Genomic DNA, 27,753 nt, shown 5'->3' with positions numbered 1-27,753 from the left:
ATTGGTACTGGGAGCACTGGGGAGGAAGCACTGGGGGCACTGTGGGGGGCACTGGGAGCACTGGGGGGGTACTGTGGAGTACTGGGAGCACTGGGGGGGAGCACTGGCAAAATGGCGGCGCCCGCAGCGACTTCAGGAGCCGCTCTGCGCCTGCGCGGAGCCCGCCGAGACAAAATGGCGGCGGCCCCGTGTCACGTGACGCACGAGGAGAAGATGGCGGAGCCCGGGGAGGCGGGAAATGGGGGCGGGGCCTGCCCGCGCGCGGGAGCGGCGGCCAATGGGAGGGCGGCGGGCGCGCAGACGCAGTCGGCGGGGCGCCATTTCCCCCTCAGGGACCATAGAGAGGAACGCGGGCGGAGCGGCCCCCGCGACCATAGAGAGCAGCGCGGTTCCGGCGGCCCGAGCGGCTTCCGGGAGCGCCCCGAGCTCCGCCCGCGGCCCCGGCAGTTCCTCCGCCCCGGGGCAGCCCCGGGTGAGGCCCCGGCGGGCGCGGGGCAGCCCAGAGTCGGCGCGGTCCTTCCCCCGCCGCTCCTCCCCTCCTTCCGGCGGCGCCATTTCGGCGGCGGCGCCTCCCGACGTCACTTCCGGCGGCGGCGCGGGCCGGAAGCGAGCGGGCGGCGAGCGGCGCGCGGGGCCGGGAGCGCGCGGGCAGGTCCGGGGGGTCCCCGCGTGACGTCACGGAGGGGGGGAGTGACGTCATCGAGGGGGGCTGCGATGGGTGGGGGGAGCTCCCGGGGCCGGGGGGGGGGTTGGGGGGGGGGGTCTTCGGGAGACCGCAAAGCATCACGGGATGGGGGCTGTGAGGGGCTCGGGGGGGCCCGGGGGTCTGGGGGGGGCCGGGGGATCATGGGAGGGGAATTGGGGGGTCCCGGGGGTCTGGGAGGGCCCAGGGGAATCATAGGAGGGGAATTGGGGGGGTCTGGGGTCAGTGGGGAGGTCTGGGGGTCACTGTGGGGGTCTGGGGTGTCCATGGGGTCATTTTGGGGGTCTGGGGGTCACTGCGGGGGGTCTCTGTTGGGGCGGTTTGTGGGTCCGGGGGTCACTGAGGGGGTCAGGGGTATCCGGGGGGTCACTTTAGGGGTCTGGGGGTCACTGCGGGGGGTCTGGGGTGTCCATGGGGGTCATTTTGGGGGTCTGGGGTTACTGTGGGGGTCTGGGGGTGTCTCGGTGGTCACTTTAGGGGTCTGGGGGTCACTGCGGGGGTCTGGGGTGTCTCGGTGGTCACTTTAGGGGTCTGGGGGTCACTGTGGGGGTCTGGGGTGTCCATGGGGGTCACTGTGGGGGTCTGGGGGGTCACTGCGAGGGGTCTCTGTTGGGGCGGTTTGTGGGTCCGGGGGTCACTGAGGGGGTCAGGGGTATCCGGGGGGTCACTCTGGGGGTCTGGGGGTCACTCGGTGTCCCCTGGTGTCGCCAGGATGGGGGACTGCGATGACGAGTACGGGGGGGTCACCGTGGGGGTCTGTGTGACCCCGGTGTCCGGGGGTCACTGTGGGGGTCTGGGGTGTCCATGGGGGTCATTTTGGGGGTCTGGGGGTCACTGTGGGGGTCTGCGTGACCCCGGTGTCCGGGGGTCATTGTGGGGGTCTGTGTGACCCCGGTGTCCGGGGGTCACTGTGGGGGGTCTGTGTGACCCCGCGGTGACCCCTGGGTGTCCCTGTGTCCCCAGGATGGGGGACAGCGATGATGAGTACGGGGGGTCACCGTGGGGCTCTGTGTGACCCCGCGGTGACCCCTGGGTGTCCCTGTGTCCCCAGGATGGGGGACAGCGATGACGAGTACGACCGGCGGCGCAGGGACAAGTTCCGGCGGGAGCGCAGCGACTACGAGCGCTCCAGGGAGAGGGACGAGAGGAGGAGGGACGACTGGAGCGACCGGTACTGGGGGCACTGGAGGACTGGAGGGACTGGGAGGGACTGGGGAGGGACACTGGGGGCACTGGGAGGGACTGGGGGGACTGGGAGGGACACTGGGGGGACTGGGGAGGGACTGGGGAGGGACACTGGGGGGCACTGGGAGGGACACAGGGGGGACTGGGGGGACTGGGGAGGGACACTGGGGGCACTGGGAGGGACTGGGAGGGACACTGAGGGCACTAGGAGGGACTGGGAGGGACACTGGGGGCACTGGGGGCACTGGGAGGGACTGGGAGGGACACTGGGGGGACTGGGAGGGACTGGGAGGGACACTGAGGGGACTGGGAGGGACTGGGAGGGACACTGAGGGCACTGGGGAGGACTGGGAGGGACTGGGAGGGACACTGGGGGGACTGGGGGCACTGGGAGGGACTGGGGAGGGACACTGGGGGCACTGGGGGCACTGGGAGGGACTGGGAGGGACTGGGGAGGGACTGGGAGGGACACTGGGGGCACTGGGGGGACTGGGAGGGACACTGGGGGCACTGGGAGGGACTGGGAGGGACTGGGGAGGGACTGGGAGGGACACTGGGGGCACTGGGAGGGACACTGGGGGCACTGGGAGGGGACTGGGGAGGGACACTGGGGGGACTGGGGAGGGACTGGGAGGGACTGGGGGGGACTGGGAGGGACACTGGGGGCACTGGGGGCACTGGGGAGGGACTGGGGAGGGACTGGGAGGGACACTGAGGGCACTGGGGGGACTGGGAGGGACTGGGAAGGACACTGAGGGCACTGGGAGGGACACTGGGGGGACTGGGAGGGACTGGGGAGGGACACTGGGGGCAGTGGGAGGGACTGGGAGGGACACTGGGGGCACTGGGAGGGACTGGGAGGGACACTGGGGGCACTGGGGGCACTGGGAGGGACTGGGGAGGGACACTGGGGGCACTGGGAGGGACTGGGGGGACTGGGAGGGACTGGGGAGGGACTGGGAGGGACACTGAGGACACTGGGGGGCACTGGGGGCACTGGGAGGGACACTGGGGGCACTGGGAGGGACTGGGAGGGACACTGAGGGCACTGGGAGGGACTGGGAGGGACTGGGAGGGACACTGGGGGCACTGGGAGGGGACACTGGGGGCACTGGGAGGGACTGGGAGGGACACTGGGGGCACTGGGAGGGACTGGGAGGGACACTGGGGGCACTGGGGAGGGACACTGGGGGCACTGGGGGGACTGGGGAGGGACACTGAGAGCACTGGGAGGGACTGGGGGCACTGGGAGGGAGCAGTTCAGGCCCTGGGGGGTCCCTCACTCCCAGTTTGCCCAGTTTGGGGGGCAGCTGGTGGGTCCCTCACCCCAGTAGATCCCAGTTCAGGGTCTGGTGTGTCCTTCACTCCCAGTTTGCCCAGTTAGGGGGGCACTGTGGGGGTTCCTCATTCCCAGTTGATCTCAGTTGGTCCCAGTTCCGTCCCTGGTTCCCAGTTTGCCCAGTTCAGTCCCAGTTCAGTCCCAGTTCAGTCCCAGTTTGCCCCCTGCAGGGACTGGGAGCGGGGCCGCGAGCGCCGCAGCCGCGATTACCGGGACTGGGAGGGGTCCCTGGTTCCCAGTTTGCCCAGTTCAGCCCAGTTCAGTCCCAGTTCAGTCCCAGTTCAGCCCCAGTTCAGTCCCAGTTTGCCCCCTGCAGGGACTGGGAGCGGGGCCGCGAGCGCCGCAGCCGCGATTACCGGGACTGGGAGGGGTCCCTGGTTCCCAGTTTGCCCAGTTCAGGCACTGGGGGGGTCCCTCAGTCCCAGTTCAGTCCCAGTTCAGTCCCAGTTTGCCCCCTGCAGGGACTGGGAGCGGGGCCGCGAGCGCCGCAGCCGCGATTACCGGGGACTGGGAGGGGTCCCTCACTCCCAGTTTGCCCAGTTCAGTCCCAGTTCTGTCCCTCAGTCCCAGTTCAGTCCCAGTTCAGCCCCAGTTCAGTCCCAGTTCAGTCCCAGTTCAGTCCCAGTTCAGTCCCAGTTCAGTCCCAGTTCAGCCCCAGTTCAGCCCCAGTTCAGTCCCAGTTCAGTCCCAGTTTGCCCCCTGCAGGGACTGGGAGCGGGGCCGCGAGCGCCGCAGCCGCGATTACCGGGACTGGGAGGGGTCTCTGGTTCCCAGTTTGCCCAGTTCAGGCACTGGGGGGGTCCCTCAGCCCCAGTTCAGCCCCAGTTTGCCCCCTGCAGGGACTGGGAGCGGGGCCGCGAGCGCCGCAGCCGCGATTACCGGGACTACGACCGCACCCGGCGGGAGCGATTCTCGCCGCCCCGGCACGAGCTGAGCCCGCCCCAGAAACGGCTGCGCAGGGACTGGTGAGAGACCCCAAAATCCCCGAAATCCACCCCAAAACTACCCCAGACACAGCTCAAACGTGCCCCAGAAATGGCACCGTGCAGGGACTGGTGAGAGACCCCAAAATCCCTGAAACCCACCCCAAAACTACCCCAGATACAGCTCAAATGTGCCCCAGAAACAGCAAAACAGGGACTGGTGAGAGACCCCAAAATCCCCGAAATTCACCCCAAAACTACCCCAGATACAGCTCAAATGTGCCCCAGAAACAGCAACGTGCAGGGACTGGTGAGAGGCCCCAAAATCCCTGAAATCCACCCCAAAACTACCCCAGATACAGCTCAAATGTACCCCAGAAACGGCCACGTGCAGGGACTGGTGAGAGACCCCAAAATCCCTGAAACCCACCCCAAAACTACCCCAGATACAGCTCAAATGTGCCCCAGAAACGGCCACGTGCAGGGATGGGGGAGAGACCCCAAAATATCCCAAAGTTACCCCAAACCTGGCCCTTGTGGCCCAGGGATGACCACGGCGCTGACCCCTGACCCCCCACTGACCCCTGACTGACCCTGACTGACCCCTGTCCCCCCTGGCCCAGGGATGACCACGGCGCTGACCCCTGACCCCTCAGTGACCCCCCAGTGACCCTGACTGACCCCTGACCCCCCAGTGACCCTGGCTGACCCCTGACTGACCCTGACTGACCCCTGTCCCCCCGCCCAGGGATGACCACGGCGCTGACCCCTACCACAGCGGCTATGACCTGCCCTACAGCGGGGGCGGGGCCGGCCCCACCTACGGCCCCCCCCAGGCGCCCTGGGGCCCCCACGAGATGCAGCACCAGCTCCTGCAGCACCAGCTGCTGCCCATCCAGGCCAGGTGAGCCCCAAAACCCCCCAAAATCACCCCAAAACCCTGCTGGGTGCAGCACCAGCTCCTGCAGCACCAGCTGCTGCCCATCCAGGCCAGGTGAGCCCCAAAACCCCCCAAAATCACCCCAAAATCACCCCAAAACCCTGCTGGGTGCAGCACCAGCTCCTGCAGCACCAGCTGCTGCCCATCCAGGCCAGGTGAGCCCCAAAACCCCCAAAATCACCCCAAAATCACCCCAAAACCCTGCGGGGTGCAGCACCAGCTCCTGCAGCACCAGCTGCTGCCATCCAGGCCAGGTGAGCCCCAAAACCCCCCAAAATCACCCCAAAATCACCCCAAAACCCTGCTGGGTGCAGCACCAGCTCCTGCAGCACCAGCTGCTGCCCATCCAGGCCAGGTGAGCCCCAAAACCCCCAAAATCACCCCAAAACCACACTGGGTGCAGCACCAGCTCCTGCAGCACCAGCTGCTGCCCATCCAGGCCAGGTGAGCCCCAAAACCCCCAAAATCACCCAAAACCACACTGGGTGCAGCACCAGCTCCTGCAGCACCAGCTGCTGCCCATCCAGGCCAGGTGAGCCCCAAAACCCCCCAAAATCACCCCAAAATCACCCCAAAATCACACTGGGTGCAGCACCAGCTCCTGCAGCACCAGCTGCTGCCCATCCAGGCCAGGTGAGCCCCAAAACCCCCAAAATCACCCCAAAACCACACTGGGCATCCCCTAAACCCTCCCTGAATGCCCCAAATCTCCCTGAGCCCCCCCAGACCCCAAAACCCCCCAAAATCACCCCAAAACCCTGCTGGGTGCAGCACCAGCTCCTGCAGCACCAGCTGCTGCCCATCCAGGCCAGGTGAGCCCCAAAACCCCCCAAAATCACCCCAAAATCACCCCAAAATCACACTGGGTGCAGCACCAGCTCCTGCAGCACCAGCTGCTGCCCATCCAGGCCAGGTGGAGCCCCAAAATCACCCCAAAACCCCCAAAATCACCCCAAACCCCCCAAAATCACCCCAAACCCCCCGATATCACCCCCAAACCCCCCCGATATCACCCCCAAACCCCCCAATATCACCCCCAAACCCCCCAATATCACCCCCAAACCCCCGATATCACCCCCAAACCCCCCGATATCACCCCAAACCCCCCCATATCACCCCCAAACCCCTCGATATCACCCCCAAACCCCCCAATATTCTCCCCAAACGCCCGATATGGCCCCCAAACCCCCCGATATCACCCCCAAAACCCCCAATATTCACCCCAAACCCCCGATATCACCCCCAAACCCCCCAATATCACCCCCAAACCCCCCAATATTCACCCCCTAACCCCCCAATATCACCCCCAAACCCCCGATATCACCCCCAAACCCCCGATATCACCCCCAAACCCCCCAATATTCACCCCAAACCCCCGATATCACCCCCAAACCCCCCGATATCACCCCCAAACCCCCCCAATATTCACCCCAAACCCCCCAATATCACCCCCAAACCCCCGATATCACCCCCAAACCCCCCAATATGGCCCCCCAACCCCTGGCTCTCCCCCCCAGGCTGGGCACCATCGCGGAGGTGGACCTGGGCATGGCCCCCCCGGTGATGAAGAGCTTCAAGGAGTTCCTGCTGTCGCTGGACGACGCCGTGGACGAGACGGAGGCGGTGAAGCGCTACAACGACTACAAGCTGGACTTCCGGCGGCAGCAGCTGCAGGAGTTCTTCCTGGCCCACAAGGACGAGGAGTGGTACGTGCCGGGGGGTTCCGGAACATTCTGTACCCCAGAAATGGCCTGGGAGCCCCAGAAACGGCCTGGGAGCCCCAGAAACGGCCTGGGAGCCCCAAAAATCCTGGTCCATGAGGAGTGGTACATGCCGGGGGGTTCCGGAACATTCTGTACCCCAGAAATGGCCTGGGAGCCCCAAAAATGGCCTGGGAGCCCCAAAAATGGCCTGGGAGCCCCAGAAATCCTGGCCCATGAGGAGTGGTACGTGCCAGATGGGTCTGGAACATTCTGCACCTCAAAAGTGGTCTGGGAGCCCCAAAAATTGTCTGGGAGCCCCAAAAATCCTGGTCCAGAAAGAGTGCTATGTACTGGGGGGTCTGGAACATTCTGCACCCCAAAAATGGTCTGGGAGCCCCAAAAATGGCCTGGGAGCTCCAAAAATTGTCTGGGAGCCCCAAAAATCCTGGCCCATGAGGAGTGGTACATGCCAGATGGATCTGGAACATTCTGCACCCCAAAAATGGCCTGGGAGCCCCAAAAATCCTGGCCTATGAGGAGTGGTATGTGCCGGGGGGTCTGGAACATTCTGCACCCCAAACATGGCCTGGGAGCCCCAGAAATCCTGGCCTATGAGGAGTGGTATGTGCCGGGGGGTCTGGAACATTCTGCACCCCAAACATGGCCTGGGAGCCCCAGAAATCCTGGCCTATGAGGAGTGGTACGTGCCAGATGGGTCTGGAACATTCCACACCCCAAAAACGGCCTGGGAGCCCCAAAAGTCCTTTCCCGTGAGGAGTGGTACGTGCTGGGGGGGTTCCGGAACATTCTGTACCCCAAAAACGGCCTGGGAGCCCCAAAAACGGCCTGGGAGCCCCAAAAATGGCCTGGGAGCCCCAAAAATCCTGGTCTGGAAAGAGTGGTACGTGCCGGGGGGGGGTTCCGGAACATTCCGTACCCCAAAAACGGCCTGGGAGCCCCAAAAATCCCGGCCCACAAAGAATGGTATCTGCTGGGGGATTCCGGAACATTCTGTACCCCAGAAACGGCCTGGGAGCCCCAAAAATGGCCTGGGAGCCCCAAAAATGGCCTGGGAGCCCCAAAAATCCTGGTCCAGAAAGAGTGGTATGTACTGGGGGGGGTCTGGAACATTCTGTACCCCAGAAATGGCCTGGGAGCCCCAAAAATCTGATTTTTGCCCCAGAAAAAACAGCCTGGACCCCACAAATCCTCCCCAGACCCTCTTGAGGGGGCAGTCCCACCCCCCACCCGTGCTCCGTGGGGTCTCGGGCTGGGTTTGGGGCAGTTTTGGGGTGGATTTGGGGGTCTCTGCAGGTTTAACACTTCCATTATTTCAGCGCTTTTAGGATTGGTTTTGGGGTGGATTTGGGACTGTGTCCAGGTTTAACACTTCCATTATTTCAACACTCTCAGGGCACTTTTGGGGTGGTTTTGGGGAGGATTTTTGGGGTCTCTGCAGGTTTAACACTTCCATTATTTCAGCGGTTTTGGGGTGGATTTTTGGGGTCTCTCCAGGTTTAACACTTCCATTATTTCAGCACTCTCAGGGCACTTTTGGGGTGGTTTTGGGGAGGATTTTTGGGGTCTCTGCAGGTTTAACACTTCCATTATTTCAGCACTTTTAGGATTGGTTTTGGGGAGGATTTGGGGTCTCTGCAGGTTTAACACTTCCATTATTTCAGCACTCTCAGGGCTGGATTTGGGGTGGGTTTTGGGATGGATTTTTGGGGTCTCTACAGGTCTAACGCCTCCGTTATTTCAGCACTCTCAGGGCACTTTTAGGGTGGGTTTTGGGGTGGATTTCTGGGGTCTCTGCAGGTTTAACACTTCCATTATTTCAGCACTTTTAGGGTGGGTTTTGGGGAGGATTTTTGGGGTCTCTCCAGGTTTAACACTTCCATTATATCAGCGGTTTTGGGGTAGATTTGGGGTCTCTGCAGGTTTAACACTTCCATTATTTCAGCCCTTTTAGGGCAGTTTTGGGGTGGATTTGGGACTGTCTCCAGGTTTAATGTTTCCATTATTTCAGCGGTTTTGGGGTGGAGTTTTGGGGTCTCTGCAGGTTTAACACTTCCATTATTTCAGCCCTTTTAGGGTGGGTTTTGGGGAGGATTTTTGGGGTCTCTCCAGGTTTAACACTTCCATTATTTCAGCAGTTTTGGGGTGGATTTCTGGGTCTCTGCAGGTTTAACGCTTCCATTATTTCAGCACTCTCAGGGCAGTTTTGGGGTGGTTTTGGGGTGGATTTTTGGGGTCTCTCCAGGTTTAACACTTCCATTATTTCAGCACTATTAGGATTGGTTTTGGGGTGGATTTGGGGTGGATTTGGGACTGTCTCCAGATTTAACACTTCCATTATTTCAGCACTTTTAGGATTGGTTTTGGGGTGGATTTTTGGGGTCTCTCCAGGTCTAACACTTCCATTATTTCAGCACTCTCAGGGCAGTTTTGGGGTGGTTTTGGGGTGGATTTGGGACTGTCTCCAGGTTTAACACTTCCATTATTTCAGCCCTTTTAGGGCAGTTTTGGGGTGGTTTTGGGGAGGATTTTTGGGGTCTGTCCAGGTTTAACACTTCCATTATTTCAGCGGTTTTGGGGTGGATTTTTGGGGTCTCTCCACGTTTAACACTTCCATTATTTCAGCACTCTCAGGGCAGTTTTGGGGTGGTTTTGGGGTCTCTGCAGGTTTAACACTTCCATTATTTCAGCACTTTTAGGGTGGGTTTTGGGGAGGATTTCTGGGGTCTCTGCAGGTTTAACAATTCCATTATTTCAGCACTCTCAGGGCAGTTTTGGGGTGGTTTTGGGGTGGATTTTGGGGGTCTCTGCAGGTTTAACGCTTCCCTTCTCCCCCAGCGCCCTCGGGAGCCGCGGAGCCGCCGGGCGGGGGCAGGCAGAGAGGGCGGGGCCGCGCACAATGCGGCGAGGTGACAGTGCAGGACGCAGCCAGGGACCTTTGTTGTTTTATTTTTGGGGGGGTTGCCAAGTGCCCCAAAACGGCGGCCGCTTGGTTGCGGGGTTTTTAAAAGCGCCGCACTTTTCGGGGCCCGGCGGACGGCGACGCTCGCTGGCGAGTGTAGGTATGAGCATCCCCCCCCACCCCCACGGGACACCTGACACCACCTGGAACACCTGGAGCGCCCTCAGAGAGCCCAGAGGCGGCTCAGGGCCGCCCCAAAACATCCCAGAAACGCCCCAAAATCACCCTGGGCACGCCCTCAAATCACACCTCGGAACAGCCCAGAACCCGCCAGAAACGCTCCTGAGAGTTCCCCCAGAGCGCCTCCAAAATGAGCCAAAACGCTCTGAAAACACCCCAGAGCACACTCAGAACGGTGTGAAACCACCCCAAAATGTGCCTGGAAACATCCGCAAACCTGCATTCAGTGCACGTTTAAATACACCCCCAAAAATGCAAAAAGCAGCCCTAAAATGATCCCTGAAAATGTGCAAAAACAGCCCCAAAAATGATCCCTAAAATGTGTCAAAACACCCCCAAAAATGCAAAAAAGCAGGCTTAAAGTGATCCCTGAAAATGTGTAAAAACAGCCCCAAAAATGATCCCTAAAATGTGTCAAAACACCCCCAAAAATGCAAAAAAGCAGGCTTAAAGTGATCCCTGAAAATGTGTCAAAACATCCCCAAAAATTATCCCTAAAATGTGTCAAAACAGCCCCAAAAACGCAAAAAAAGCAGCCCCAAAAATGATCCCTAAAATGTGTCAAAACATCCCCAAAAATGCAAAAAGCAGCCTTAAAATGATCCTGAAAATGTGCAAAAACATCCCCAAAAATGATCCCTAAAATGTGTCAAAACATCCCCAAAAATGCAAAAAGCAGCCCTAAAAGCACCCCTGAAAATGTCTCAAAACAGCCCAAAAGTGCTCTCAGAAGAGCCTCAAAGCCGACCCAGAAGGCACCGAAAATGTGGCCAAAACCCCCTGAAATCTCACAAAATCACACCTCAAGCATTCCTGAGAACGAAAAAACTTCCCAAAAATTCCAGAAAACGCCCCAAAAATGTCTCTGAGACCCCTTTCCAAAATACCACTGAAACCAACGCAGAACACCCCCAAAAGACCCTGAAAATGCCCCAAAACAGCAGAACCCCCCAAAACCTGAACCCCCTCTGCGGGGGCTCAGATGCCCCCCAATTGTGGGGGCACGGGGGGGTCCTGTCTGTAAGAAATGGGGATCCCCCCACCCCAGTTTTTCCACACTCGGGGTTCCCCCATGCATTTGGGGCGTCCCCCTCCCCAAATCCCACAGACCCGCCGTCCCCCTCCCCAATTTACCGATTTTGGCCTCCCCACCCCACGTGTGTCAGACCCTTCCCAAAATCCGAGCCTCCCCATCCCCAATTCCAGAACATTTGGGGCTCCCCCCTCCCCAAACCCTCCAGACCCAAATCTGGCAGCACCCCCGCCCTTCCCCTCTCCCCATTTCCCAACCCCCTCCCCAAAACCCCCCCCAGGTTATTCTGGGGGCTCCCCTCCACAACCGTGCGGGCCGGGGGGGGTCGGGCGCGGCCCCCTGAGCCCCGATTTCCCCGTTTTTCACCCCAACCCCAGGTTCCGCTCCAAGTACCACCCGGACGAGGCCGGGAAGCGGCAGCAGGAGGCCCAGGCCGCCCTCAGGAACCGCCTGGGCGTCTTCCTCTACCTGTGGGAGCACGGCTGGTTCGACAACCTGCTGCTGGACATCGACCCGCGCCCCGCAGATCATCAAAACGCTCGACGCAGGTACCCCCGCCCGCCGTCGGGTTCTGGATCCCCCAGAGGCGCCCGGCGGTGGCTGAAAGTGCCCCCAGAAGTTCCCCCCACTGTGCCCCAAATGGCTCCTGAGGGGCACGGGAACAGCCCCAAAAAGGGCCTTCGTGGTGCGCCAGAAATGTCCGGGATGTCCCAGAATTATCCATGGCATCTGGAGGATATCCCTGGCGTCCCAAAAATCCCTCCCTCCTATCTCAGAAATGCCTCCTTAATGTCTCAAAAATTCCTCCCTCGTATCTCAAAAATCCCTCCTTAATGTCTCAAAAATCCCTCCTTAATGTCTCAAAAATTCCTCCTTAATGTCTCAAAAATCCCTCCCTCCTATCTCAAAAATTCCTCCTTAATGTCTCAAAAATCCCTCTGTGACACTCCAGAAAAATCCCTCCATCGTATCCCGAAAATGCCTCCCTCACGTCCCAAAAATCCCTCCTTAACGTCCCAAAAATGCCTCCCTGACACTCCGGAAAAATCCCTCCCTGACACTCCAGAGAAATCCCTCCCTGACGTTTCTAGAATCCCTCCCTGACACCCCAAAAACCCCTCTGGGACACTCCAGGAAAATCCCTCCTTGAAACCTAAAAATCCCTCCCTGACACTCCAGAAAAAATCCCTGAAAATCTCCTTAAAATCATTTCATTTTGGCTGTTCCTGACCCGTTTTTGGGTGTTCCTGACCCGTTTTGGGTGTTCCTGACCCGTTTTGGGTGTTCCTGACCCATTTTCGGTGTTCCTGACCCGTTTTGGGTGTTCCTGACCCGTTTTGGGTGTTCCTGACCCGTTTTCGGGTGTTCCTGACCCATTTTGGGTGTTCCTGACCCTTTTTGGGTGTTCCTGACCCATTTTTGGGTGTTCCTGACCCATTTTGGCTGTTCCTGACCCCATTTTGGGTGTTCCTGACCCGTTTTTGGGTGTTCCTGACCTGTTTTTGGGTGTTCCTGACCCGTTTCGGGTGTTCCTGACCCCATTTTGGGTGTTCCTGACCCGTTTTTGGGTGTTCCTGACCCATTTTGGGTGTTCCTGACCCGTTTTGGGTGTTCCTGACCCATTTCGGGTGTTCCTGACCCATTTTGGGTGTTCCTGACCCATTTTGGCTGTTCCTGGCCCCATTTTGGGTGTTCCTGACCCATTTTGGGTGTTCCTAACCCATTTTGGGTGTTCCTGACCCATTTTGGGTGTTCCTGACCCATTTCGGGTGTTCCTGACCCGTTTTGGGTGTTCCTGGCCCGTTTTTGGGTGTTCCTGACCCGTTTTCGGGTGTTCCTGACCCGTTTTTGGGTGTTTCTGGCCCGTTTTGGGTGTTCCTGACCCATTTCGGGTGTTCCTGACCCATTTTGGGTGTTCCTGACCCGTTTTTGGGTGTTCCTGACCCGTTTTTGGGTGTTCCTGACCCATTTTGGGTGTTCCTGACCCGTTTTGGGTGTTCCTGACCCGTTTTCGGGTGTTCCGGACCCGTTTTTGGGTGTTCCTGACCCGTTTTTGGGTGTTCCTGACCCCATTTCGGGTGTTCCTGACCCGTTTTTGGGTGTTCCTGACCCGTTTTTGGGTGTTCCTGACCCCATTTCGGGTGTTCCTGACCCATTTTGGGTGTTCCTGACCCATTTTTGGGTGTTCCTGACCCGTTTTTGGGTGTTCCTGACCCATTTTTGGTGTTCCTGACCCCATTTTTGGGTGTTTCTGACCCGTTTTTGGGTGTTCCTGACCCGTTTTTGTCCTCCCCCCCTCTCCGCAGCGGTGATTAAGATGGAGGGGGGCACGGAGCTCGACCTGCGGATCCTGGAGCAGGAGGAGGAGGAGGAGCGCGCCGACAAGGCCGAAGGCCCCAAGAAGGAGGAGCCGCGGCCGCCGGAGCCCCCCGGGAAAGGCCCGGCCGAGCGCCCCGACGGCGACGACGGCGCCAAGGTCGGGGACGGGGGGTCCCCGGGGGGATTTGGGGGTCCCTGGGGTCTTCCTTTTGGGTCCCCGGGGGGATTTGGGGGTCCCTGGGGTCCCTTTGGTCCTTGGGGTCTTCCTTTGGGGTCCCCGGGGGGATTTGGGGGTTCCCAGGGGGATTTTGGGGATCCCTGGAGGGATTTTTTGGGTCCCCGGGGGGATTTGGGGGTCCCTGGGGTCCCTTTGGTCCCCTCGGGAGATTTTGGGGGTCTCTTTTGGGGTCTCTTGTTCTTTTGGGGTCCCCTTTGACCCCTCCCCGTCTCTCCCCACAGGCCGAAGGGGCGGAGCCAGGGGCGGAGCCTGCAGCAGGGGCGGGGCCAGAGGAGGAGGAGGGGCCGGACAAGGGGCCCAAGGCCGAGGAAGGCGACAAGGAGGGCGGGGCCAAGGTCTGACCACACCCCACAAAGCTCCGCCCCACTGTTACCACAGTGATGCTGAAGCCCCACCCCTTTTTGTTAACCACACCCCTTCCTAACCGACCACACCCCTTTGTGTTAAGCCCCACCTCCTCAAGAGCCCTTCCCAATGGAAAGCACCACCCTCTTCATAAGCCACACCCCTTTAAACCCTCATAGGCCCCTCCCACCCTCATTAAATCCCTTCAGCCCCGCCCCCTGATGCCCCCGTGCGCCCCCTGCAGGCGCGGCCGCGTCAGCGCAGCCGGGACAGCGAGGACGGGGACAGTGACAGCGGGGACAGCGAGGGGGGGGCACGGCGAGCCCCCAGCAAGGACGGTGAGGGGGGTCTGGGGGGGCACAGGGGACAGGGACAGCGGGGACAGCGGGGGGGGGGGGCACGGCGAGCCCCCAGCAAGGACAGTGAGGGGACACCGGGGGGGCACAGGGGACAGCGGGGACAGCGAGGGGGGGGCACAGGGGACAGGGACAGCGAGGGGGGGGCACAGGGGACAGTGACAGTGGGGACAGCGAGGGGGGGCACGGCCAGCCCCCAGCAAGGACGGTGAGGGGACACCGGGGGGACACAGGGGACAGGGACAGCGGGGACAGCGAGGGGGGGGCACGGCGAGCCCCCAGCAAGGACGGTGAGGGGACACTGGGGGGTCCTTGAGGAAACATTGGGGACATCCAGAGGGGTTTGGGGTCTCTAGGAGGGTTTGGGGGTCTTTTGGGGAGGGTGTCTGGGGTCTCTGGGGGGGAAGTTGGGGTCTCTGGAGGGGGTTGGGGTCTCTGGGGAGGTGTTTGGGGGGGGTCTCTGGGGGTGTTTGGGGGGGTCTCTGGGGGTGTTTGGGGGGGTCTCTGGGGGTGTTTGGGGGGGTCTCTGGGGGTATTTGAGGTCTCTGGGGTGCTTGGGGGGTCTCTGGGGGTGTTTGGGGGGGGTCTCTGGGGGTGTTTGGGGGGTCTCTGGGGGTATTTGGGGGTATTTGAGGTCTCTGGGGTGCTTGGGGGGTCTCTGGGGGTGTTTGGGGGGGGTCTCTGGGGGTGTTTGGGGGTGTTTGGGGTCTCTGGGGGTGTTTGGGGGGTCTCTGGGGGTCCCTGCCGTCCCGGTGATGCCGGGGGGCTCCGTGCCGCGTTCCCGGGCGTCCCCGTGACCCCCCTGTCCCCCCAGAGGAGCCCAAGGAGGACAAGGGCCACGCCGAGGGCACGGCCGGGACCCCTCCCCCCGCGGGCAGCGCCGCCTCCCCTCCCCCCAAGGCCAAGGAGGGGGGCCCGGGGGGGGCCCCGGGGGGGGGGTCCCGAGGCGCGGCCGCGACCCCTGCACAAAACGTGCTCGCTCTTCATGAGGAACATCGCCCCCAACATCGCCCAGGCCGAGATCGTGGCGGTGAGAGAGGGCAAAAACACCCCAAAAACAGCCCTGGGACCCCCCAAAACCCCCCTGGGACCCCCCAAACCCCCCAAAACCCGGCACGACCCCTGCACAAAACGTGCTCGCTCTTCATGAGGAACATCGCCCCCAACATCGCCCAGGCCGAGATCGTGGCGGTGAGAGAGGGCAAAAAACACCCCAAAAACAGCCCTGGGACCCCCAAAAACAGCCCTGGGACCCCCAAAAACCCCCCATAACCCCCCAAAACCCGGCACGGCCCCTGCACAAAACGTGCTCGCTCTTCATGAGGAACATCGCCCCCAACATCGCCCAGGCCGAGATCGTGGCGGTGAGAGAGGGGAAATCACCCCAAAAACAGCCCTGGGACCCCCAAAAACCCCCCTGGGACCCCCAAAAACAGCCCCGGGACCCCCAAAAACAGCCCTGGGACCCCCAAAAACCCCCCTGGGACCCCCCAAAACCCCCCAAAACCCGGCACGGCCCCTGCACAAAACGTGCTCGCTCTTCATGAGGAACATCGCCCCCAACATCGCCCAGGCCGAGATCGTGGCGGTGAGAGAGGGCAAAAAACACCCCAAAAACAGCCCTGGGACCCCCCAAAAACAGCTCCGGGACCCCCAAAACCAGCCCCGGGACCCCCAAAAACCCAAGATCGTGGTGGTGAGGGGGGCGCAAACGCCCAAAAACAGCCAAAAATACCCAAAACCACCCAAAAACCTGAGATGGTGGTGGTGAGGAGGGCCAGAAACAGCCCAAAACCACCTCGGGACCCCCAAAACCACCCCAAACACAACCTGGGACCCCCAAAAACACCTTGGGACCCCCAAAAACAACCTGGGACCCCCAAAAATAGCCCTAGGACCCCCCAAAACAGCCCAAAACCCCCCAAAACCAGCCCTGGGACCCCCAAAACCACCCCAAAAACAACCTGGGACCCCCAAAAATAGCCCTGAGACCCTCCAAAACAGCCCAAAACTCCCCAAAACCAGCCCTGGGACCCCAAAAACACAACCTGGGACCCCCAGAAACAGCCCTGAGACCCCCAAACACAACCTGGGACCCCCAAAACCAGCCCTGGGACCCCCAAAACCACCCCAAAAACAACCTGGGACCCCCAAACACAAACTGAGACCCCCAAAACCCCCCAAAACCAGCCCTGGGACCCCCAAAAACACCTCGGATCCCCCCAGGTTCCCCCCAAACCCCCCAGAATCTCCCCAAATCCCCCCCAAACCCCCCAACCCCCTGTGCCCCCCAGCTGTGCAAGCGCTACCCCGGGTTCATGCGCGTGGCGCTGTCGGAGCCGCAGCCCGAGAGGAGGTGAGGGCGCTTTGGGGCAGATTCGGGGCTTTTTGGGGCTTTTTGGGGCTTTTGGGGCTTTTGGGGGCCTTGGGGTCACCCCGGGGGGGCGGGAGGGGCCGGCTGGGCTTTGGGTGCAGTTTTGGGGGTTTTGGGTGGGTTTGGGGTGGAATTTGGGGGTTTTTGGGGCTCACCGTGGGGTTTTTCCTCTCTCAGGTTCTTCAGGAGGAGCTGGGTGGATTTTGGGTGGAATTTTGGGGGTTTTGGGGCTGACAGAGGGATTTTTCCTCTCTCAGGTTCTTCAGGAGGGGCTGGGTGGGTTTTGAGGTGGAATTTTGGGGGTTTTGGGTGGAATTTGGGTGGTTTTTGGGTGGGATTTTGGGGGTTTTGGGGCTTGCTGTGAGGATTTTCCCTCTCAGGTTCTTCAGGAGGGGCTGGGTGAATTTTGGGTGTAATTCTGGGGTTTTTGGGGCTGACAGTGGGGTTTTTCCTCTCTCAGGTTCTTCAGGAGGGGCTGGGTGGGTTTTGGGTGGATTTTGGGTGGAATTTTGGGGGTTTTGGGGCTGACAGTGGGGTTTTTCCTCTCTCAGGTTCTTCAGGAGGGGCTGGGTGGGTCTTGGGTGGATTTTGGGTGGAATTTTGAGATTTTTGGGGCTCACTGTGGGGTTTTTCCTCTGTCAGCTTCTTCTGGAGGGGCTGGGTGGGTTTTGGGGTGGAATTTTGGGGGTTTTGGGTGGGTTTTGGGTGGAATTCTGGGGTTTTTGGGGCTGACAGTGGGATTTTTCCTCTCAGCTTCTTCAGGATGGGCTGGGTGGATTTTGGGTGTAATTCTGGGGGTCTTGGGTGGGTATTGGGTGTAATTCTGGGGGTTTTGGGGCTCACAGGAAGCTCTTCCCCTCAGGTTCTTCAGGAAGGGCTGGGTGGGTTTTGGGTGGGTTTTGGGTGGAATTTTGGGGGTTTTGGGGCTCACTGTGGGGTTTTTCCTCTCTCAGGTTCTTCAGGAGGGGCTGGGTGACCTTCGACCGCAGCGTGAACATCAAGGAGATCTGCTGGAGCCTGCAGAACATCCGGGTGGGTTTTGGGGCAAAACGGGCGGATTTCGTGGGTTTGGGGGGGTTTGATGGGTTTGGGGTGATTCTGATGGATTTTGGGGTGATTCTGATGGATTTTGGGGTGATTCTGATGGATTTTGGGGTGATTCTGATGGATTTTGGGGTGGTTTTGGTTCCCAGCTGCGTGAGTGCCAGCTGAGCCCCGGCGTGACCTGGGCTGGGTTTTGGGGTGATTCTGACGGATTTTGGGGTAGTTTGAGGTGATTTTGATGCATTTTGGGGTGAATTTGATGGATTTTGGGGTAGTTTGAGTGATTTTGATGGTTTTCAGCCCCACGAGTGCGAGCTGAGCCCGGGCGTGAACCGGGACCTGCTGCAGCACATGAGCAATGTCTGGGGCTGGGTTTTGGGGTGATTCTGACGGATTTTGGGGTGATTCTGACGGATTTTGGGGCGATTCTGACGGATTTTGGGGCGATTCTGATGGATTTTGGGGTAGTTCAGGGTGATTCTGGTGTGTTCCAGCTCCGCGAGTGCGAGCTGAGCCCGGGTGTGAACCGGGACCTGACGCGGCGCGTGCGGAACGTCTCGGGGCTGGGTTTCGGGGTGAATTTGGGGTGATTCTGACGGATTTTGGGGTGATTCTGACGGATTTTGGGGCGATTCTGATGGATTTTGGGGTGATTCTGACGGATTTTGGGGTAGTTCAGGGTGATTTTGGTGCTTTGCAGCTCCGTGAGTGCGAGCTGAGCCCGGGTGTGAACTGGGACCTGCCGCAGCACATGAGCAATGTCTGGGGCTGGGTTTTGGGGTGAATTTGGGGCGATTCTGACGGATTTTGGGGTAGTTCAGGGTGATTCTGGTGTGTTCCAGCTCCGTGAGTGCGAGCTGAGCCCCGGTGTGAACCGGGACCTGACGCGGCGCGTGCGGAACGTCTCGGGGCTGACGCAGCACCGGCCCATCGTGCGCCACGACATCAAGCTGGCCGCGCGCCTGGTGCAGGCCCTGGACGCCCGCGCCCGCCTCTGGAGCCCCCCGGGCGCCGCCGGCACCGGGGACGGCACCGGGGACGGCACCGGGGACAGCGCCGGGGACGGCGAGCCCCCGCCCGCTGCCGAGCCCGGGGTGAGACACTGCCACTGGGGGGGGGCAGGGTGTCCCCAGTGGTGTCACCGGGGTCCCCAGGGTCCTTCAGGGTGTCACCAGGGGATCCCCGGTGTCCCCAGTGTCCCCATTAATGTCCCCAGTGTCCCCCCAGGCGCAGAACCCGGTGCTGCGGCACATCACGGATTACCTGATGGGGGAGGTGTCCCCAATGTCCCTAGTGACCCTAATAATGTCCCCATTAATGTCCCCACTGTCCCCAGGCCCAGAACCCGGTGCTGCGGCACATCACGGATTACCTGATGGAGGAGGTGTCCCCAATGTCCCTAGTGACCCTGATGATGTCCCCATTAATGTCCCCACTGTCCCCAGGCCCAGAACCCGGTGCTGCGGCACATCACGGATTACCTGATCGAGGAGGTGTCCCCAGTGTCCCTAGTGACCCTGATGATGTCCCCATTAATGTCCCCAATGCTGTCCCCCCAGGCCCAGAACCCGGTGCTGCGGCACATCACGGATTACCTGATGGGGGAGGTGTCCCCAATGTCCCTAGTGACCCTGATGATGTCCCCATTAATGTCCCCAATGTCCCTAGTGACCCTAATGATGTCCCCATTAATGTCCCCAATGCTGTCCCCAGGCCCAGAACCCGGTGCTGCGGCACATCACGGATTACCTGATCGAGGAGGTGTCCCCAATGTCCCTAGTGACCCTGATGATGTCCCCATTAATGTCCCCACTGTCCCCAGGCCCAGAACCCGGTGCTGCGGCACATCACGGATTACCTGATCGAGGAGGTGTCCCCAATGTCCCTAGTGACCCTAATAATGTCCCCATTAATGTCCCCAATGTCCCCCCAGGCCCAGAACCCGGTGCTGCGGCACATCACGGATTACCTGATCGAGGAGGTGAGCGCCGAGGAGGAGGAGCTGCTGGGGCAGGGACAGGGACAGGGACAGGGCCAGGGCCAGGGCGCGGCCCCGGCCGAGGACGCCGCGCGCGAGACCAACCCGGCCGAGGTCACCGTGGAGCGCGACGAGAAGCTGCTCAAGGTGCGGCCCCAGGTGTCCCCAGGGTGTCCCCAGGGTGTCCCCAGGGTGTCCCCAGGGTGTCCCCTCAGTGTCCCCAATGTCCCCGCTGTCCCCAGGTGCTGGACCGCCTCCTGCTGTACCTGCGCATCGTGCACTCGGTCGATTACTACAACACCTCCGAGTACCCCAACGAGGACGAGATGCCCAACAGGTGTGGGATCATCCACGTGCGGGGCCCGCTGCCGCCCAACCGCGTCAGCCACGGAGAGGGTGAGCCCAAAAAAACCCCAAATTCACCCCAAAAACCAGCCCAGAACCACCCCAAAGCCACCCGCGTCAGCCACGGAGAGGGTGAGCCCAAAAAACCCCAGATTCACCCCAAAAACCAGCCCAGAACCACCCCAAACCCACCCGTGTCAGCCACGGGGAGGGTGAGCCCAAAAAACCCCAGATTCACCCCAAAATCCAGCCCAGAACCACCCCAAACCCACCCGTGTCAGCCACGGAGAGGGTGAGCCCAAAAAACCCCAAATTCACCCCAAAAACCAGCCCAGAACCACCCCAAACCCACCCGCGTCAGCCACGGAGAGGGTGAGCCCAAAAAACCCCAAATTCACCCCAAAAACCACCCAGAACCCAACCGCGTCAGCCACGGAGAGAGTGAGCCCAAAAAACCCCAAATTCACCCCAAAAACCAGCCCAGAACCACCCCAAACCCAACCGCGTCAGCCACGGAGAGGGTGAGCCCAAAAAACCCCAAATTCACCCCAAAAACCAGCCCAGAACCACCCCAAACCCACCCGTGTCAGCCACGGGGAGGGTGAGCCCAAAAAACCCCAGATTCACCCCAAAAACCACCCAGAACCCAACCGTGTCAGCCACGGAGAGGGTGAGCCCAAAAAACCCCAAATTCACCCCAAAATCCTGTCCCCAGTCCCAGAGCGGCAGTGTGGCGTCCAGGCCCGCCTGGCCCTGATCCCAGTGACCCCAATCACCCCTTTTTTACCCCATTCTCACCCCATTTTCACCCCGTTTTTACCCCAATTTTCACCCCATTTCCACCCCATTATCACCGAGTTTTTACCCCATTTTTACCCAAATTTTACCCCCATTTTCACCCCATTTTTTACTTCATTTTCACCCCGTTATTACCCCATTTTTACCCCGTTTTCACCCACTTTTTTACCCCATTTTCACCCCTATTTTACCCCAATTTTTACCCATTTGCACCCCATTTTCACCCCGTTTTTACCCCCGTTTTTACCCCAATTTTCACCCCATTTTCACCCAGTTTTTACCCCCGTTTTTACCCCAATTTTCACCCCATTTTCACCCCATTATCACCGAGTTCTTACCCTATTTTTACCCAAATTTTACCCCAATTTTTACCCATTTTCACTCCATTTTCACCCCATTTTCACCCCATTTTTTACTTCATTTTCACCCCGTTATTACCCCATTTTTACCCCGTTTTCACCCAGTTTTTTACCCCATTTTCACCCCTATTTTTACCCCAAATTTGACCCCAATTTTTACCCATTTTCACCCCATTTTCACCCCGTTTTTACCCCCGTTTTTACCCCATTTTCACCCCATTTTCACCCAGTTTTTACCCGATTTTTACCCAAATTTTACCCCAATTTTTACCCATTTTCACCCCATTTTCTCCCCGGATTTTTAGCCCATTTTTTGGGGTTTCTTGGGGTTTTTTTGGGGTTTTTACCCACTCCCAGTGACCCCAGTGACCCCAGTGACCCCAGTGTCCCCCGTGTCCCCAGTGTCCGAGTGGCAGCGTGGCTTTGGGACACGCCTGTCCCCGCTGCTGGCCGGGCCCGGCGCTGTCCCCGAGGAGGATCGGTTCTGTGGGGATTTTTGGGGGATTTTCGGGGTTTTTACCCACTCCCAGTGACCCCAGTGACCCTGCTGTCCCCAGTGTCCGAGTGGCAGCGCAGCTTTGGGACACGCCTGTCCCCGCTGCTGGCCGGGCCCGGCGCTGTCCCCGAGGAGGATCCGTTCTGTGGGGATTTTTGGGGGATTTTTGGGGTTTTTGGATATTTTACCCACTCCCAGTGTCCCCTGCTGTCCCCGTGTCCCCAGTGTCCGAGTGGCAGCGCGGCTTTGGGACACACCTGTCCCCGCTGCTGGCCGGGCCCGGCGCTGTCCCCGAGGAGGATCGGTTCTGTGGGGATTTTTGGGGGATTTTCGGGGTTTTTGGGTATTTTACCCACTCCCAGTGACCCTGCTGTCCCCTGCTGTCCCCGTGTCCCCAGTGTCCGAGTGGCAGCGCGGCTTTGAGGCGCGCCTGGCCCCGCTGCTGGCCGGGCCCGGCGCTGTCCCCGAGGAGGATCCGTTCTGTGGGGATTTTTGGGGGATTTTTGGGGTTTTTGGATATTTTACCCACTCCCAGTGTCCCCTGCTGTCCCCGTGTCCCCAGTGTCCGAGTGGCAGCGCGGCTTTGAGGCGCGCCTGGCCCCGCTGCTGGCCGGGCCTGGCGCTGTCCCCGAGGAGGAGGCGCAGCGCCTGGGCCGCAAGGACCCCGAGCAGGAGCTGGAGAAGTTCGTGAGCGCCAACACCCAGGAGCTGGGCAAGGACAAGTGGCTGTGTCCCCTCAGCGGGAAAAAGTTCAAGGTGGGGACACTGGGGACATTGGGGACACCCTGGGGACATTGGGGATGGACAGGAACCACTGGGGACAGCCTGGGGACACCCAGGAGCTGGGCAAGGACAAGTGGCTGTGTCCCCTCAGCGGGAAAAAGTTCAAGGTGGGGACACCAGGGACACCCTGGGGACATTGGGGACACCCTGGGGACATTGGGGACACCCTGGGGACATTGGGGACACTGGGGACACTGTCAGAGTCTTTGGGGACAGACAGGACAGACAGGGACACTGGGGACAGCCTGGGGACAGTGGAGAGTTGGTGTCCCCAATCCTGTCAGTGTCCCCAATCCTGTCAGTGTCCCCAGTGTCCCCTCAATGTCCCCAATGTCCCCAGGGCCCCGGGTCTGTATCTCCAACAAGCCCAGGGACAAGATGGGGCCGTGTGACCCCCGGGTGTCCCCAGTCCCATGGATGTCCCCAATGCCATGGGTGCCCCTGGCTGTCCCAGATGTCCCCAAATGTCCCCAATGTCCCCAATGTCCCCAGGGCCCCGAGTTCGTGCGCAAGCACATCTTCAACAAGCACGGGGACAAGATGGGGCCGTGTGACCCCTGGGTGTCCCCAGTCCCATGGATGTCCCCAATGCCATGGGTGCCCCTGGCTGTCCCAGATGTCCCCAAATGTCCCCTCGGTGTCCCCAGGGCCCCGAGTTCGTGCGCAAGCACATCTTCAACAAGCACGGCGACAAGATGGGCGCCGTGCGCAAGGAGGTTCTGTTCTTCAACAACTTCCTGCTGGACCCCAAGCGCCCGGCGCTGCCCGAGGGGGGCAAGGGGCCCGGCCCCAACGCAGGTGAGGGTCACCTGGGTCACCTGGGTCACCTGGGTGTCACCTGGGTGTCACCTGTCACCCCCTGTGTGCCATCCCTGTCACCCCCTGTGTCACCCCCTGCTGGACCCCAAGCGCCCGGCGCTGCCCGAGGGGGGCAAGGGGCCCGGCCCCAACGCAGGTGAGGGTCACCTGTCACCTGTGTCACCTGGGTGCCATCCCTGTGTCACCTGTCACCCCCTGTGTGCCATCCCTGTCACCCCCTGTGTCACCCCCTGCTGGACCCCAAGCGCCCGGCGCTGCCCGAGGGGGGCAAGGGGCCCGGCCCCAACGCAGGTGAGGGTCACCTGTCACCTGGGTGTCACCTGTGTCACCTGTGTCACCTGTCACCCCCTGTGTGCCATCCCTGTCACCCCCTGTGTCACCCCCTGCTGGACCCCAAGCGCCCGGCGCTGCCCGAGGGGGGCAAGGGGCCCGGCCCCAACGCAGGTGAGGGTCACCTGTCACCTGTGTCACCTGGGTGTTACCTGGGTGTCACCTGGGTGTCACCTGTGTCACCTGTGTGTCACCTGTGTCACCTCCCTGGAGTCAGGGCCTCACCTTCATTGTCCCCAAAATGTCCCCCCAACTCCCCCCAGCCTCGGGGACACTTCTGGGGACCCCTGGGTGACCCCGTGACCTCACTGTGACCCCTGGGTGACCCCTGTGTCCCCAGGCCTGGCCCCGGGGGCACTGCCCTACCCCCCCCCAGTCCCCCCAGGGGCTGATGCCCCCCGTGACCCCTGGGTGACCCCGTGACCTCAGTGTGACCCCTGTGTCCCCAGGCCTGGCCCCGGGGGCGCTGCCCTACCCCCCCCAGTCCCCCCAGGGGCTGATGCCCTACGGGACCCCCCGGCCGCCCATGCTGGGCTACGGAGGTACCGGGAAATGGGGGGGGGAAACGGGGGAAATTGGGAAAAACTGGGGGAAAATGGGGGGAAACGGGGCAAAACTGGGAAAAACTGGGGGAAATGGGGAAAATTGGGGGGAAATGGGGAAAACTGGGGGGGGAATGGGGGGAAATGGGGGGAAATGGGGAAAACTGGGGGGAGATGGGGCAAAACTGGGAAAAACTGGGGGGAAATGGGGAAAATTGGGGGGAAATGGGGAAAATTGGGAAAAACTGGGCGGAAATGGGGGGAAATGAGGGAAAATTGGGCAAACTCGGGGGAAATGGGGCAAAACTGGGGGGACATGGGGCAAAACTGGGAAAAACTGGGGGGAAATGGGGCAAAACTGGGGGGAGATGGGATGAAATGGGGGGAAATGGGGAAAATTGGGGGGAAATGGGGCAAAACTGGGGGGAAATGGAACAAAATGTGGGGTTTGGGGGGAAATTGGGGGCTTTGGGCACAGTTGGGGGGAAATGGGGGGGATGGGGAGGCTCTGGGGCGGTTTGGGGTATTTTGGGGTGGTTTTAACCCCTCGTTTCCCGCAGGGTCCCACCCGTACCCCCCCAGGCCCTACAGGGGATATTTTTGGGATATTTTGGGGGTTTTTTGGGGATATTTTGGGGATATTTGTGGGATATTTTTTGGATATTTGTGGGATATTTTGGGGGCTGGTTTGGGGCTATTTTGGGTATTTTTGGGTGCATTTAACCCCTCGTTTCCCGCAGGGTCCCACCCGTACCCCCCCGGGCCCTACGGGGGTCGCGGCAGCTACGAGACCTTCCGGGGGCAGGGGGGGGCCGGGGGGGGGTACCTGAACAAACCCCGCAGCAGGTGAGGCACGGGGACCCCAAACTGGGGGGGGGGGGGCAGGGAAAATGGGGAGGGGGAGCCCAAAATGGGGAGGGGGGCACCAAACATTGGATTGGGGACCCAACGTGGAGGGGGGGGGAGTTGCAGGGTCCCTTTTTGGGCTGGATTTGGGTGGATTTGGGGTGATTTTGGGGTGATTTGGGGTGTATTTGGGGGTATTTCAGGCTGTATTTTTGGGTGTATTTCGGGGTATTTTGGGCTGTATTTTTGGGTGTGTTTTGGGGTGTTTGGGGCTGTATTTTTGGGGTGTTTGGGGCTGTATTTTTGGGTGTATTTTTGGGGTATTTCGGGCAGTATTTTTGGGTGTATTTCGGGGTGTTTGGGCTGTATTTCAGGCCGTATTTTTGGGTGTATTTCGGGCTGTTTGTGGCTGTATTTTTGGGTTTATTTTGGGTGTATTTTGGGCTGGATTTTTGGGTTTATTTCGGGCTGTTTGGGGCAGTATTTTTGGGGTATTTTTGGGTTTATTTTGGGTGTATTTCGGGGTGTTTGGGCTGTATTTGGGGCTGTATTTTTGGGTGTATTTTGAGGTATTTTGGGGTATTTTTGGGTGTATTTCGGGCTGTTTTGAGCCGTCTCTGACCCCCTGCCCCCCAGGATGACGCGGGGCGACCCCCGGGCCATCGTCGAGTACCGGGACCTGGACGCCCCCGAGGACGTGGATTTCTTCTGACCCTCCCCCACCCGGGTCCCCCTTTTGATACGGCCCCGCCCCTCCCCCCTTTGTACGGCCCCGCCCCCAAACCCCCCCGAACTCCCCCAATAAAGCGGCCCCGCCCACCCCCGGGGACACGGCGCCTTCCTGGGGGGAGTTTGGGGGGAATTTCCGGGATTTTGGAGAAATTTTGGGGCCTTTGGGGGATTTTGGGTGAAATTTGGGGGATTTGGGGCGGTTTTCAGAAAATTTGGGGGTTATGGAGAAGATTTGGGGGATTTTGGGGCGATTCTGAGGTTTTTGGAGTGCAATGAGGGCGTGGCCACACTAAGACCCCGCCCCATGACGCATCACACTCGTGACTACAACGCGATCGTTTATTGGTTCGCGATTCTGTCACCGCGGCCAATCAGCGGTGAGAACCCGACCCTCAGCCAATCAGGAGCCAGAGGGTGGGAGAGGCGGCGCGCCATTGGCTGTTGCCCAGCAACAGCCGTGACGTCGGTAGGAGTGCATCGCTGCGCCCAATCAGCACAGGGGACGCGACAGGGATCGCTCCATTGGGCGGTGGCTGCACCAATGAGGAGCAGGGGGCGGAGCCTCGGTTCTTAAAGGGGCAGCACAGGAGGGCGGCAGGCAGTGACCTCCCAGTGACCCCCAGGGCCACTTCCGGTCACTCCCAGCGACCCCAGGGCCACTTCCGGTCACTCTCAGCGACCCTGGGGCCCTGAAAACCCCTTAAAACTCCCCAAAATTCCTGAAAAACTCCAAAACCCCCAAAATCACCCCAACTGCCCCCAAACCACCCCTGGGCTGCCCCAGCCCCGCCCCCGACGGATTTGGGGGGATTTGGGGCACTTTGGAGCTCCCTGTTCCGTTCTCCAGTGGGTTGGATGATTTGAGGGTGATTTTGGTGATTTTGGGGCGGTTTTCCTGATTTTGCTGATTCTTTGGGCCCCCCTGGGGGTTTCCATCTGAATTTTCTCTCTTTTTGATCATTTTCAGCCGTTTTTGCTCATTTCCATCTGGTTTTGCCATTTTCGGGTCCTTTTTGATTTTTTTCCCTCTGTTTTTGATGATTCCTCTCTGCTCTTGCTGGTTTTTGTCTGCTCCTGATCATTTTTTATCTGGTTTCGCTGACTTTTGTCTCTTTTTGATTATTTTCCGGCAGTTTTTGATGACTTTCAGCTGTTTCTGACGATTTTTGTCTGTTTTTTTCTGGTTTTCAGGCGGTTTTGATGATTTCCAGGTGGTTTTTTGCTGGGTTTTGTCCATTTTTACCCATTTCCAGGTGATTTTCACCATTTCTGTGTCCCTGGAGGGCCATGGCGGCCCAGCCCAGGATCAGCAGGGGCCATTTTCAGGTTTTTGATGATTTTTCTCTGTTTTTGATGATTTTTGTCCGTTTTTGATGATTTCTTGTCCATTTTTTATCCGTTTTTGTCGTTTTTTCGCTATTTTTACCGTTTTTTGCTCATTTTTCCCCATTTCGGTGTCCCCAGAGGGCCATGGCGGCCCAGCCCAGGATCAGCAGGGTCCATTTTCAGGTTTTTGATGATTTTTCTCTGTTTTTGATGATTTTTTGTCCATTTTTGATCAGTTTTTGTCCATTTTTTATCCGTTTTTGTCGTTTTTTTCGCTATTTTTACCATTTTTTGCTCATTTTTCCCCATTTCGGCGTCCCTAGAGGGCCATGGCGGCCCAGCCCAGGATCAGCAGGATCCCCCCCAGCGGCGCCGCCCGGTTGAGCCGGGGGTCCCCGGTGAGGCCGTGGAAATAAAGGGGGACACAGAAGGACCCCAGACCCGCCAGGAGCAGGGACCCGGCCTGGGGGGAGGGGACAGCGTCAGGGGGGATTTGGGGGGGATTTTTGGATTTGAGGGGAATTTGGGGAGAATTGGGGGAGAATTCAGGGATTTGGGGAAATTTGGGGGATTTGGGAGGAGTTTGGGGAAGAATTCAGGGATTTGGGGGGAATTAAAGGGGAGTTTTGGGGGGATTTATGGGGTTTGAGGGGATTTGAGGGAAATTCAGGAATTTGGGGAAATTTGGGGAAGAATTCGGGGGTTTGGGGGATTTGGGAGAAGTTTGGGGAGATCTG

At 59.8% G+C, this 27,753-nt stretch overlaps 1 protein-coding gene and 1 long non-coding RNA gene across 2 annotated transcripts; both read left to right on the top strand.

The window, feature by feature from the left end:
* Positions 1-505: 505 nt before the first annotated feature.
* On the top strand, positions 506-25,829 carry SRRT (serrate, RNA effector molecule). Its single transcript, XM_059872664.1, is given in 22 exon segments — positions 506-652; positions 1,755-1,874; positions 4,067-4,192; positions 4,899-5,054; positions 6,608-6,796; positions 11,364-11,499; positions 11,501-11,534; positions 13,293-13,462; positions 13,765-13,878; positions 14,133-14,226; positions 15,059-15,174; positions 15,176-15,274; positions 16,539-16,600; positions 17,572-17,650; positions 18,505-18,756; positions 19,596-19,787; positions 19,883-20,036; positions 22,201-22,394; positions 23,069-23,219; positions 24,020-24,112; positions 24,853-24,958; positions 25,595-25,829. Coding segments are annotated over 21 exon segments (2,712 nt in total). The 5' UTR covers positions 506-652; position 1,755; the 3' UTR covers positions 25,671-25,829.
* Positions 8,103-9,128, top strand: LOC132341277 (uncharacterized). The gene is made up of 3 exons (XR_009490137.1): positions 8,103-8,679; positions 8,856-8,923; positions 8,979-9,128. It is a non-coding gene; the product is annotated as an uncharacterized LOC132341277 (long non-coding RNA).
* Positions 25,830-27,753: the final 1,924 nt, after the last annotated feature.

This window comes from Haemorhous mexicanus, chromosome 37 (genome assembly GCF_027477595.1).
Source record: "Haemorhous mexicanus isolate bHaeMex1 chromosome 37, bHaeMex1.pri, whole genome shotgun sequence".
In the NCBI taxonomy this organism is placed as follows: Eukaryota; Metazoa; Chordata; class Aves; order Passeriformes; family Fringillidae; genus Haemorhous; species Haemorhous mexicanus.
The sequence above is the reverse complement of the archived record's forward strand: the minus strand, read 5'-3'. Positions and strand labels throughout refer to the sequence as shown.